We start from the raw sequence: 13,277 nt of genomic DNA on the forward strand, positions 1-13,277 counted from the left end.
ACAAAATCATAACAGCAAGTGACAAAATTGACAAAGAAATTCTTGAAACCTGCAACTTCAAAAACAAGTGGTCATTGATACATAAGCTCAGGAAACAAAGGTGCCAAAAATATTAGAAAGTTCTTTTTTGCACAAAGTGGTAGATGGCTGGAAGAAGTGGTGGGGTGGATATCAAAACCATCAGGAGTTTCACAGCATGATATGCCAGTAATAGGAAGACTGCACTCCACAAATCTTCATTTCATCCTTTATCTACACTTTGGTAATTATGTAATCTCACATCTAGAGGTAAACCCTTATACATGAACATGTAGTCTCACATCTAGAGGAAAACTTCAATAACTAATGTAAAACAAAACAAATTGTCTGTATGACAATTTTGTGCACATTTTGCACAAAGTGCAAAAAGGTTCATATTTAAGTAGGAAAGGTAGTAGTAGCTCAAGAAATGAATACCAATCAATTTACTATTCAATTCCAAGATTGTAAAACATTGTTTAAAGAAGAGCAACAAGACTGTACGAAGGATGAAGAATGGGAAAAAGTAAACAAAGGTGAATTGTGTCTAAAAACATTAAGTCTGAAGCTCTTAAATGCAACATTTTAATATTTGCAAGAAAACAGTCTAATGAGCAAGCAAAAGCCAGTGATTATCCTAGAGCATTTTAACCCCATTTATTGTTCTGGACTTCAATTACTCACTTGCAACTATCTCATTAAACTCATTATAGGAATTAATAATTGTAAACCAAGACTAATAATAAGCAAATGTAAATGAAGGGGAATTTTGTGAAAACTGTGCATAGTACGCTCCGCGTTAATCTGCTTCAGTGTTTACATTCGGCAAAATTATTTTGTGAGTAAAGTGCTGCTTGGCACTGCTGACAGACAACAAAACAAAAATTCTTGATACAAAATGTTTATGATGCAGTTCTCATTACCATTATAATTAATAAAAGTCACAATGTTAATTTCTTAACTCCTTTAAATACCTGTAGTTCCCTTGTTATAAAACCTAAATTAGGCTATCTTTAGCTTAATAAGAGTTTCTGTTCAAAGTAAGATTCTGAATAAATTAATTATTAGTTGAGAGTAAAAAACAATCATTACCTGTATAACAAGGGGCTCTAGTGTCTTTTCAACTGATCTGGTCTTGATTTCCAGATTCTTAATATCCCAGCGTAGAATAAAACCACTTCCATTGTCTGTGTTTGACATGGCGGGGTAGGTGTTCTCCGGCATGGTGAGGATGTGGCAGTGCTTCTCTACTATCAAAGCAACCTCTCACTTTCAACTTATGTTCAACAGTCTCTTGATTTACAAGATATGTATTCAGTCACTTCAAGAGCTTCTTCGAGATGTTATTAAATAATGTCTTTTCAGTTTTCTCAGAATTTCTGGAGTACAATATTTTGTTCACTACACATAGGCATTTAATACTTTCTAGAATGTTCATGCACTAATTTAAATGCATGTAGATAATAACTTTATCATGCACTTGGCTACAATGAACACTACTACTCATCAACCTAAGAAAATCAGAAGAAAAAACTAAATTAACAAAGAGTACTACAAAATCCCCAGATGAGGCTTAGTGATGCTCAAATATCAAGGAAAATTAAAATCACATTACCAAATTAAAAAGTCTACAAGAAAATAGTTCAAACATAAGAAATTAGCAGAACAATAAGGCCAGAGTAGAGAACACAGTTAATGCTACAATACAAATAAAAGTTCCAAACAACTTGCAAGACAATAAAGGTCACACTGAGACAAAGTTCCTTTCTAAACAAATAAAGACATGCACCACAGCAGAAACAGTGACTTCACACAAACGTGATGCCAATTATGCTGCATCTCATTCAATAAACTGCAACTTTTAGTTCAACACACAAATATATCAAATATAAAGAGATGCAAAGCATTCTCATTTAAACTAAATGAAATTCTTATGGGAGGGGTGTCTATACAAGAAAATTATCATATGTAATTTATATAAATCTATTCATTCTCAATGTTGATCGAGCAAACTTTGATGAATCTAGAGATGAATCTACAAAGTCTGCAGTGTTGGTTACCAATTAAAGGTGCAAGCAACCACTATGCTTATATACTTAATTACCTTAATTCCTCCAGAACCACGACAATTCAAGTCAATGTTCTGCCAGATTCATTCAGTTACCACAAGTGTACAAGACAGTAAATAAAATATCCCGAAATAAGGCATATGTAACTCATAAAAAATTCATTCTTAACTACAAACATCTTGAGAATAAGGTCCTGGATATTAGAGGTACTGAAGAGGGAGATTATTTCAATTGAGCTATGCCACATATATATGTGCAACAGGAAGGGGTAATACAAATAGAATGGTAGTAATTCAACTGCAGTTTATAGTGAATCACTAGTAAGGAATTTGGTGGGACAAATGTAGCCTTTTGAGTTATTCACATAATATAGAGAAAGTGAGCGGAAATTTGTACATCTCATTGTAAATACGCATATTGTTTTCAAGTAACTCATTCTCACTTTCATGTACAGAATGTGCATCAATTTTATAATTAGCATTTACTAGCAATATCATATACAAAAGTATCTTTTGTAGTACTATATTCAATTTTATTTTCCATGCACCTAATTTTTCATAGCGCCTCTTTTTCAAAAGAAGCAAATAGAAACAAAAAATATAAAATTTTATTTTAATCTCAAACTATTACTGGAAACACTATACTATATTACCAAATTCAGAGCACAGAACTGAACAAAATTTATCCAAATGAACTTAATTCTGTATACTGTAATGCATAAGCAATGCATAGCAAAAGTGCAACCAATATATATATATTTTTTTAAATTGCAGTAATTTCAATGTAAATATGAGTTGCTTGTTTCCCACAGCAATGATGGCACAGCATTTGTATGTGTCAATATTTTGCTGGTTCTGAGCATCACTATTTCACACATGAGGAGCCTAGTGCTAATGGACTCAGAGATACATATTACTTCATTTATGTCATCAATATAAGTAAACACCAGTATGCTCATCTACCTGACAGGGAGATGATAAATTTGTGATACGTGATAACTTTGTGCATGGTTTTAACCAGAGCACAAAAATTCCCGCAAGATAAACAGCACAACCTGAATTCGGCAAATTATATGAGGCGAACCCCAATTTGTTGCAATTTTAGATACCATATGATGCAAGTTCAAGTAAGTTTATCGTGCTAATAAAATACATCTCAAAAGAATAAAGAAACTTAGGCTATTTCTACCCTTGTATCTTATGATGCATTCTTTAGTTTTTATTAGACAAAAGAAAAATATATTGCTATGCCTGATTCTTCTATTTCAGTTATCTACAAAAATGTTTAAAAAGGTGATTGGAGCCATATTAAAGGGAGTCAAATGGGTAAGCATGTTTCCTTTCACCTTATGCTTCTGTTCACCTAGCAGTAGATAGGTACCCAGGAGATAGGCAACTGAATGGGAATCCTGGAGGTCGGTAGCTTGACATTAGTAGGATCTCAATACAAGCCTAAAGCATATATGTAGGCTTGTATTGAGGCAGGGACAAATAAGCCTTGTATACACAGGCTTATTTTTCCTGACAATGGGAATTATTCCCAATTTCTTTTCCAAGCTCTATGGCAGGGGCGGGGAACCCTTTTTCTGCCAAGGGCCATTTGGATATTTATAACATCATACGTGGGCCATACAAGATTATCAACTTATATAGCCTGCAATACTTGGTCAAACATTTAATTAACTCACCCCTAATGTGATGGCAGGAACTGCTTCTCTTTTATCTTAATATAAATTTATGTTGCTATGAAAAAAGCTCCTAGATTTATTGAATTTAGAGTCTCGCATGCAGTTCCCTTGGCAGGGCCAGACCAAATTATTTGGTTGGCCTCATACGCCCCGGGGTCCAGACATTCCCCACCCTTGCTGTATGGGCTAATTTCACTGAACAAAACTACAAATTTCAGCCTATCATATTTTTTTTTTTTTTTTGAGATATATACAAGAGTTGTTACATTCTTGTACAGCCACTAGTACGCGTAGCGTTTCGGGCAAGTCCTTAATCCTATGGTTCCTGGAATACGATCCCCTGCCGCGAAGAATCGTTTTTTTCATCCAAGTACACATTTTACTGTTGCGTTAAACAGAGGCTACAGTTAAGGAATTGCGCCCAGTAAATCGTCCCCGGCCAGGATACGAACCCATGACATAGCGCTCGCGGAACGCCAGGCGAGTGTCTTACCACTACACCACGGAGACTGCTAAATATGATGGACAACTACCAGGAGAGCTTGTCAGAGATTACACTATACAGTACCTAGCATATATCCCAGGCCCCTGCCTTGAAACCTCATTTTCAAAGATAGCAGGCTTATACCTAAGTGAACGAAAACTGCACCAACTCGAAACGAAAACGAATAATAATTTAGTTTTAAATATGCTCAATGGCATTCCCAAAGCTCCAACTCTAACACCTGCTGCATCCATCTACATAAATCTACCCTAAAATTTCCCACACTCAATTGGCTAATTTCACCGAGTGAACTTTCAATTTATCATATGCAGTAGACAATTATTGGAGAGTTTGATGAAGAGATTTTGCCAGTACAGTATTTCTGAGGATCGAATCAATTTACTCTCATTTTCTAAAAGGTAGGGCCACGACCCCAAAATACTGTAGTGTAAATGAAGCAGGCCCACCGACATTCCAACAGGTCTGTGCATTCTGCAACTGGAGATTTGCTGAATTGAGGTTGCACTGTACAGTATTGAAAACAATAAATATTAGCCTAAAAAAATGTAAAAAGCTTTAATTTATATACAGTAATCTAATAATATACAAGGTAGTACACATTGCACATCTGAACTACTGTACTATATTAACAAAAATAAACTAATAAAATAATTAGTCTCTGAGCCATCAGCATAGCCCACACAGTGTTGCCAAATCCAGGGGCTATATTTCAAATCAAAGCTCGACATCACCTGAATCACCAAAGGCTCTAAGGTCTTCTCCACGGACATGGTGCGGATTTCAAGATTCTTTGGATCCCACTTGAGAATCACTGGGGCTCCTGTATTGAAATGATCCAAAGTCATGGTAGCAGTGGGCCGTGTTGGGAATGTTCTGCCAGGTACAATAACACACGAAGAGATGCTACTTGGGATGGTTCTCTCTGTTACCTATGTACGTGAATCTGAAAGAAAAAATATTTAAATTATGCACCAGTATTTCAAATACACATACAAGCTCACAAGATAAACAAAATATGATTCATATAAACTTGTGCCACTGCAAGAGCTATTAAATGATTAAAGGAAGGTCCACGTGTTCACACTTTATACAAAACATTAAATACTTATCTTGGGATATTAAGTGATACAAAAATTAAACACATTCAAAGATAACATGACATGTAACATCAGATAAAAAGAATACATCAGTAATTCTCATTTACATTTTGTGTAAAAAAGACAATAACATAATATCTAGTACAAATACCAGTGCCAGGTAATAGCCAAGATACAATCAATTAATTTTATCGCTCGTTGAAGTGCTGAAATGTTCCGTGACAAATTCATGCCCGATCTAATAGACCAGGCAATAATAATTAGATCATGCCCGATCTAACAAATAACATTCCCGGTTCTAATAAAAAATCATACCTGATATGCCCAGTTGTCCAGCAAGCAGTAAACATTATTGAAACTTCAAAAAATCAAACAAAAGGAACATTTTAAAAGTGCAGTCCAACACGGGGGTCTCACAAGTTAGGTTATCATAGTGCCATATGGTTCACTCTTGTCATATTTAGGAAGTGTACTGTCCCTAGGTTACAAATGTTCAGTTAAAGAAAACCAGTCCCATAATCAAAGTAACACTAGTAAAAGGAATAAAGAGCATGCCATATATATTACATAATATCCATAAGTACTGTATCCACTAGGAAAATGAAATGGAAATTCCTAACGTTTCATGTTTCACCCACATTATCCTGTCTGTATTTCCTTCATAATGTGGTGAAACACAAAAATGTTTAGAATATTCATTTCATTTTCCTAGTGGGTACTTCCAATATTAAAAAAAGTTGATAGAAAGGAGGCATTAAACTACGGGCCAACGTCATTGACAAGTATTCCGTGTAAAGTGCTGGAAAACATAATCAGGTTGAGAATGGAGAAGCATCTTGAGAGGACCAAGGACTTTGTGACAAAAAATCAGCCTGGATTTTGAAATGGAAAATTATGCCTGACAAACTTGATTTTTTTATGACAAGGTTACTAAAATATGACAGGAAATGGAAGACTGGGTACACTATTTTTCTAGACTGTCAAAACGCATTTGACATTGTTCCCCATAAAAGACTGTTGTACAAAATGGAGAACAAAGCTGGTATAATTCCAAAAACACTGAACATGGTAAAGGAGTACAGGTATCTGAAAGACAGAAAGCAGTCAAAGTCAGAGAGGTGGTTTCAAGGTGGAGGAATGAAACAAGTGGGGTTCCTCAAGGTTATCTCCTGGGACCACTGCTGTTCCTAGTTTATGTGAATGACCTGAGGGAGTGAGCTTAGGCATGTCAATGTTTGCAGATGATGAAAAGCTGATAAAGAATGTGAAAAAAGATGAGGACTGCAGAAAGTTACAAGAAGACCTTGACAAACTCCAGGAGTGGTCAGACAAATCAATGCTGGAATTCAATCCCAACAAGTAAAAGAAAATGAAGATAAGAAAGGGAGAAAGAAAGCAATTTACAGAAATTGCAAATTGAAATCCAGAAAGCATCTACACCATACAGGGAAGGCAACTACAGGAGTCAGAAAGAGAGAAGGATCTGGGAGTGCATATAATTCCGACACTCACAACGGAGGCACACAAACAGGATAACATCGTCAGCATATGGGATGCTGGCAAATATAAGAACATCGTTTAGGAACCTGAATCAGAATTCCTTCAAAGAAATCTACACATCATTTGATGGATCAATACTGGAATATGCATCACTGGTATGGAATCCGCACCTTGTGAAACAAAGCAAAAATGTAAAAAGTACAAAGATTTGCAACAAGATTGGTTCTTTATTTTTTTTATTATTATTTTCTACCACAGACGTGGCCACACATTTACAATGCTAACCAGCATATATACATTTTCTTCTGTCCTCCATGGACAGGGTTAGAGATCAGTTAAACATATAGTTCAGGGATTTATTGAACAATCAACACAGAAGGTGATTCGGTACTTCTAAAATGCTAAGCTAACCTACATACGTAAATACATAGCTACACAGATTTACGTATGCCCTACATAAAGTGTTCTAAGTGTCATTAATGTGCATTTACAAAGGTGAAATGCAATTCTGATCAGCTTCCATATGTACTTTATACACATACATATACATACACACACATATATACGTACATATACCTAAATACATGCATATATACACACACATGCATTCACATACATTTGTCTCTTTTACTCTGACAGGGTAAGATAGCTCACAGAGAAACTAGTGTGCAATTAAGCACTTAATCACTGAAGTTGATTAAGGTGCTTTTACAAGCTCAGGTTATATAGTTACATCACATACATTGTATAATTGATACATTACATGGTCAATCTTATCTTGAGGTTATCTTGAGATGATTTCGGGGCTTTTTAGTGTCCCCGCGGCCCGGTCCTCGACCAGGCCTCCACCCCCAGGAAGCAGCCCGTGACAGCTGACTAACACCCAGGTACCTATTTTACTGCTAGGTAACAGGGGCATAGGGTGAAAGAAACTCTGCCCATTGTTTCTCGCCGGCGCCTGGGATCGAACCCGGGACCACAGGATCACAAGTCCAGCGTGCTGTCCGCTCGGCCGACCGGCTCCCTTATCTTGGGTACAAGTCCAATATATCATCAAGTGTTCCAGTACTCATATAGTAATTACACAGTTCAGCATACCTTAGCCCAGGGGGGCGAAAGTCAGTCAATATGGGACATTCTACAATATAATGTTCAAGAGAGTGCATGTTTTCTCTTTCACAAAGTTGACACATTGTGTACTCGACATTTGGGTTTTGAGAAAGGTGCCAGATACGTCTATATCCCAGGCCTATTCTGGCCATTATAACATCACATTGCCGGGTTCTTGTTCTATTAGTCCCATATGTGAATGTCTCCTCACGATATCTATCATAATATTTAATGCTACAACTTTCAGGTCTTTGTGAATTTGTTAGGTCTTGTGCCAGAGTTAAGAGGTCTAAGCTACGAAGATAGGCTAATGGAATTAACTCTCACAACCCTAGAGAATAAAAGGAACAGAGGAGATATGATTACAACTTACAAGATACAGAGATGAATAGATAAGGTGGACAAGGACTGCACCTTCAGACTGAGAGAAAGCAGGACAAAAGGACACAGGTAGAAGCTGCAAGCACAAATGAGCCGAAGGGATGCAAGAAAGTACTTATATCCTGTACGAGTAGTTAACAAGTAGAAAGCTCTAAAAGAGGAAGTTGTAGGAGCCACCTCCATCTAAAACTTTAAGGCCTGATTCGACAAAGAATTTGAAATTCAGAGTAATTAGACTAAAACGTAACAGGCACAAGGTGGCTAGCAGGTGGGGCATAAAGAGCTAGACCTCACTCCCCCATAGACATTGATAGGAAAGTACACACACGAAGACAATGCACGTGAAGAAGAAAGCAACGACAACGGCCAGCCCTCTCCTAGTCTCTTGTGTGTGACGATACTTCCGGCTGAGTTGGGCTGGCCTACTTGTCTCACTCCTTCACCCTCATCCATGACCATACCTGAGCCTTCTCACCCACACACCCCATGCCACGACCTTACCTATCCTTCCTCCCCCCCACCCACGACCTTACATATCCTTCCTCCCCCCCCACCCACCCATGACCTTGCCTGTCCTTCCTCCCCCCCCCACCCATGATCTTACCTGTCCTTCCTCCCCCCCCCCCACCCACGACCTTACCTATCCTTCCCCCCCCCCCACCCATGATCTCACTTGCCCCCCCCCCCCCGCCCCCCTTACGGCATTACCTGTGGTAAGGCCGTGGGTGGGGAAGTGTTTCCGTCACACACCCCGCCGCCTTAACACCCCCATCATTCTCAGGGGCCGGGTACACCCCCCCCCCCCCCCCCCACCTCTCCACATAATATAGGGTATTCAGCAGGTGGGGATGAGAGCGGTGCGAGGCGGGCCGGGTACAGCCGTCTGCTGGTACAGCCACGTGGTAATTACCAACACCACCACCACATGCAGTGTTCTATTACTATTATTACAATCTATTATTGTTTATTGTTTGTGATGTGTGTATAGTATGTATTAACATGATGTACTGAACGGGGTGAGAATAGCTTGAGCTACCTCATACCTTTGTGTGTATTTTACACCAATAAACTTAAAATTTAAATTTCTATTACCAGGTTAAATAATGTGTATTACTGTCTTAACCAAAGGCTCTATTATTATCATTTAAGCAACTAAGCAATGCTCGCATCTGTCCTTGAGAGAGACTTCTTATTTGAAGAGTGCATAGTTACAGCCTAATGACTGGGCTGTGGTTCCCTTCACATCCATCCATCTCCCTATACCATATCAACTGTCGTCACCACAACACGCAGGTAGGATCCAAAACCTGAGGCGGAATAAAATAATGAGGTGATACACTTTGCTACCCCATATCTGGGTTAGGCTTGGCTCGAGTACCATTGAAGTGGCGGGGTGTAAATGGCCTCACGTCTTAGTCCAGTACTAAACAATTGGTGGTTGTCTCGCCGGGCTCTTTAACACCCGTTGGCATGACAACCATCTCCACCACACGGCGAGTTTTGGTTTAATTTATATATACAAGAGATGTTACATTCTTATAGAGCCACCAGCACGTGTAGCGTTTCGGGCAAGTCCTTAATCCTATGTTCCCCGGAATACGACCTGCCAAATTCTTCAACAACCAGGTACCCATTTTACTGTTGGGTAAACAGAGGCTACAGTTAACGATTTGCGTCCAGTAAACCCTCCCTGACCAGGATACGAACCCAGGACAAAGCGCTCGAGAAACGCCAGGTGAGCATCTCACCACTACGCCACGGACACGGATATCAAACGTGTCTCAGTATTGGTCAATGGTGGCCGCCTGCAGCACCCAGAGGTGTGTTTCCCTGACTAGACACTCCTAGAAGACCATAACCTGCCGGAGAGCAGAGAGGGCGTGGTGAGAGAGTGAGGCAGCAGAGAGAGAGTTACTTCCGCCTGCAGGAGTATGGATGGCTGGGAGCCTCAGGCAACTCCCACTTCCCTCCACATACCGTGATGGTAACGTCACCACTTACCACATCTCCTTGCAAGCAAGCAACAGGCCACCAGTGTATGCAACAATCAATACGTACCTTCAACTGCCAGAGAACACCACGTCCATCCACTATCAACTCCACGCTATTATTGAAACTAAACTGGTGGGTTAATTGCCATCTTACCGTAGCCTAACGCTAACATTAACACAGCAAAGTTTAAGAGCATCCTTTAAACAACAACCAACAGTTTCTACCCGCTAAGGCCACATAACGGGATATTCACTGGGAACCCTCGTTAATCATGGGCGCAGAGTGCAGAAATATGTGGTGTGAGTTATTCTGGGGAGAGTAACTCAGCCATGTGCTAAGATGAGCGGTCCTAACGGTCTATGTCTCCCTCCACCGCCCATGTTGTAGATGGGTAAACATCTACTTTAGCCAGACGGATTCATGTACCTGGGATATGTAGGTTAGGGCGCTATGTGTACTGGCCTCCTTCGTATTTTACCAGATTGATTGATTAAGATTAAGCCACCCAAGAGGTGGCACGGGCATGAATAGACCGTAAGTGGTGGCCCCTTTTGAGCCATTACCAGTATCAAGAGTTAATACTGGAGATCTGTGGAGGTGCGACTGCACCCTGCGTGACGGGAGATGTCTCCCCGAGCTACAGGCTACATTTTGCTGTATATAGGGGTCTTAATAGCACAGTTCCCTCCATTCTCGAATCACAAAAGTTTAGATAACTATTATAGAGTGGACATTAAATGATATCCGGCAGGATAGCGTGTACAATTTCTTGGGAATATACTCGACGAAACAAACTACAAGGAAGAACTCCTGCCGCGTAGACTTACAACCCCACATTACGAGGCAACAGTAAAAGGTGTAGACTAAGGACGCTGCTACACAGTAAGCTACATACCAATACCACACCTAACACTCACGTTACACACATGCTTGTATAAACTACACCAAACACACACACACCTCTCCAGGTTTCTCCCACACCAGTCAACACGGAACTTATTTTCAGTGTCGTTAAGGGGTACATATTACCCCTCAGTTGCCTGTGGCAGTGCCAGTGTGTGATCAGTCATAAGGGAGAAGTGTGGCACGTGGGTGAGTGTGTGGCACGTGGGTGAGTGTGTGGCACGTGGGTGAGTGTGTGGCACGTGGGTGAGTGTGTGGCACCTGGGTGAGTGTGTGGCACGTGGGTGAGTGTTACCCATTCACTGAAGCACCCTGGGTGAGGGAGAACAGCTCTGACAAAATCGTGAACGTGTTGGTTTTTCCATATCCTCGCTTGGAAAGAAAGGAGGGCCATGGGTACATGGTACTTTATTTATTGTTATTATTATGGTTAAAATGTCAATGGTTCTGAACCATTATTCGGGTGAAAATGTCAATGGTTCTGCCATTTGTATGTGACATAACTGTTAACAGGTCTCTGGAGGTCTTAGTAGGAAACCGTTGTAATGCAAAGGGTTTCCAAGTAATTATCAAAGAAGGCACCAAGCCGGGAAGGTTATGTAGAAAGGGTTGCCAAGGTAATGACGTCCGCCCCATTACCGTACCCATATGGCCATAGGGTGTCATAATGAATGAGGAGGAGGGAGGTAATTGGATGCAGGCGATGAGTCACAATAATGTGGCTGAAGTATGTTGACCAGACCACACACTAGAAGGTGAAGGGACGACGACGTTTCGGTCCGTCCTGGACCATTCTCAAGTCGATTGTCTTGATTTGAGAGTGGTCCAGGACGGAGCGAAACGTCGTCGTCCCTTCACCTTCTAGTGTGTGGTCTGGTCATCAAGGTAATTGGATATCTACTCCTCGGACACGGACGTACGCAACTAATTACTAAAATGAATAAACTTTTGCATTGAAACGAGCGCTCCAGCAGCAGCGTGTGGACATCTTCCCAGAGTGAACCAGAGGCTGAACAAAGCCGTGACGAGGATTCGAATCTGCGTCCGAAAGCATCTCAGACGCTGCTTAATCGACTGAGCTACGACATGGTCAAAAGGAGTTGAAACCGAAGTTCTACTGAACTTACTTTTGTTCATTTGATGCATCACGCAATTATGATTTGTGTGTGTAACAGAGAGGCTGCCTATATAGAGGCAGACGTCACTGTTGGGTATAAACACATGTCGCCAGATGATGCAACATATAAACACAGTTCCAACTTCAAGTACTGGCCACGAAAATGTTAGTTAGAGATGCGGCTCGAACTCTTGGTTTGTCGTGCCCCAGACTGACCCACTTCCTGCAAGCCCATCCATCATGCACACACTAAATAAAGGCGTCGTGCATGACGTATGACGCAGTATAAACGGCTGGGAAGTGAGGCTGCCTTGATTGCCTGCCTCCAACCTGTCCACACGCAACCTCTTAACATATAAATATATTCATATTACGCTTAAGACCAGTGGCTGCTTCCCTGGGAATACACACACACACACACACACACACACACACACACACACACACACACACACACACACACACACACACACACACACACACACACACACACACAGCTCAAGCACAACTAGGTGAGTACAAGCTCAACCCCCGCAAGCACAATTATGAGAGTGAGCCGAGCGGACAGCACGCTGGACTTGTGATCCTGTGGTCCTGGGTTCGATCCCAGGCGCCGGCGAGAAACAATGGGCAGAGTTTCTTTCACCCTATGCCCCTGTTACCTAGCAGTAAAATAGGTACCTGGGTGTTAGCTATCACGGGCTGCTTCCTGGGGGGTGGAGGCCTGGTCGAGGACCGGGCCGCGGGGACACTAAAAAGCCCCGAAATCATCTCAAGATAACCTCAAGATAAACACACACACGCACGTATCTGTACGTCATAATATGGATAACGACCACCACTTACCGTCTTTAACCTTTTTAAACCTTGATGAACCACTTGTCCGATGATAGGATCC

The 13,277-nt window shown here is 40.8% G+C and overlaps 1 protein-coding gene across 3 annotated transcripts in view; it reads right to left on the bottom strand.

Moving 5' to 3' along the window:
• Window positions 1–13,277, bottom strand: part of alpha-Cat (catenin alpha) — a 130,086-nt gene that overhangs the window by 65,650 nt on the left and 51,159 nt on the right. For all 3 annotated transcript variants that reach the window (XM_069335549.1, XM_069335548.1, XM_069335547.1), the window contains exons 2-3: window positions 5,011–5,222; window positions 1,111–1,529 (exon numbers count right to left, since the gene is read on the bottom strand). In XM_069335549.1, coding sequence (XP_069191650.1) covers window positions 1,111–1,242 — 132 coding nt within the window. In that variant the 5' untranslated portion in view covers window positions 1,243–1,529; window positions 5,011–5,222. The remainder of the gene's footprint in view (window positions 1–1,110; window positions 1,530–5,010; window positions 5,223–13,277) is intronic.

This window comes from Procambarus clarkii, chromosome 33 (assembly GCF_040958095.1).
Source record: "Procambarus clarkii isolate CNS0578487 chromosome 33, FALCON_Pclarkii_2.0, whole genome shotgun sequence".
NCBI classification, from domain to species: Eukaryota; Metazoa; Arthropoda; class Malacostraca; order Decapoda; family Cambaridae; genus Procambarus; species Procambarus clarkii.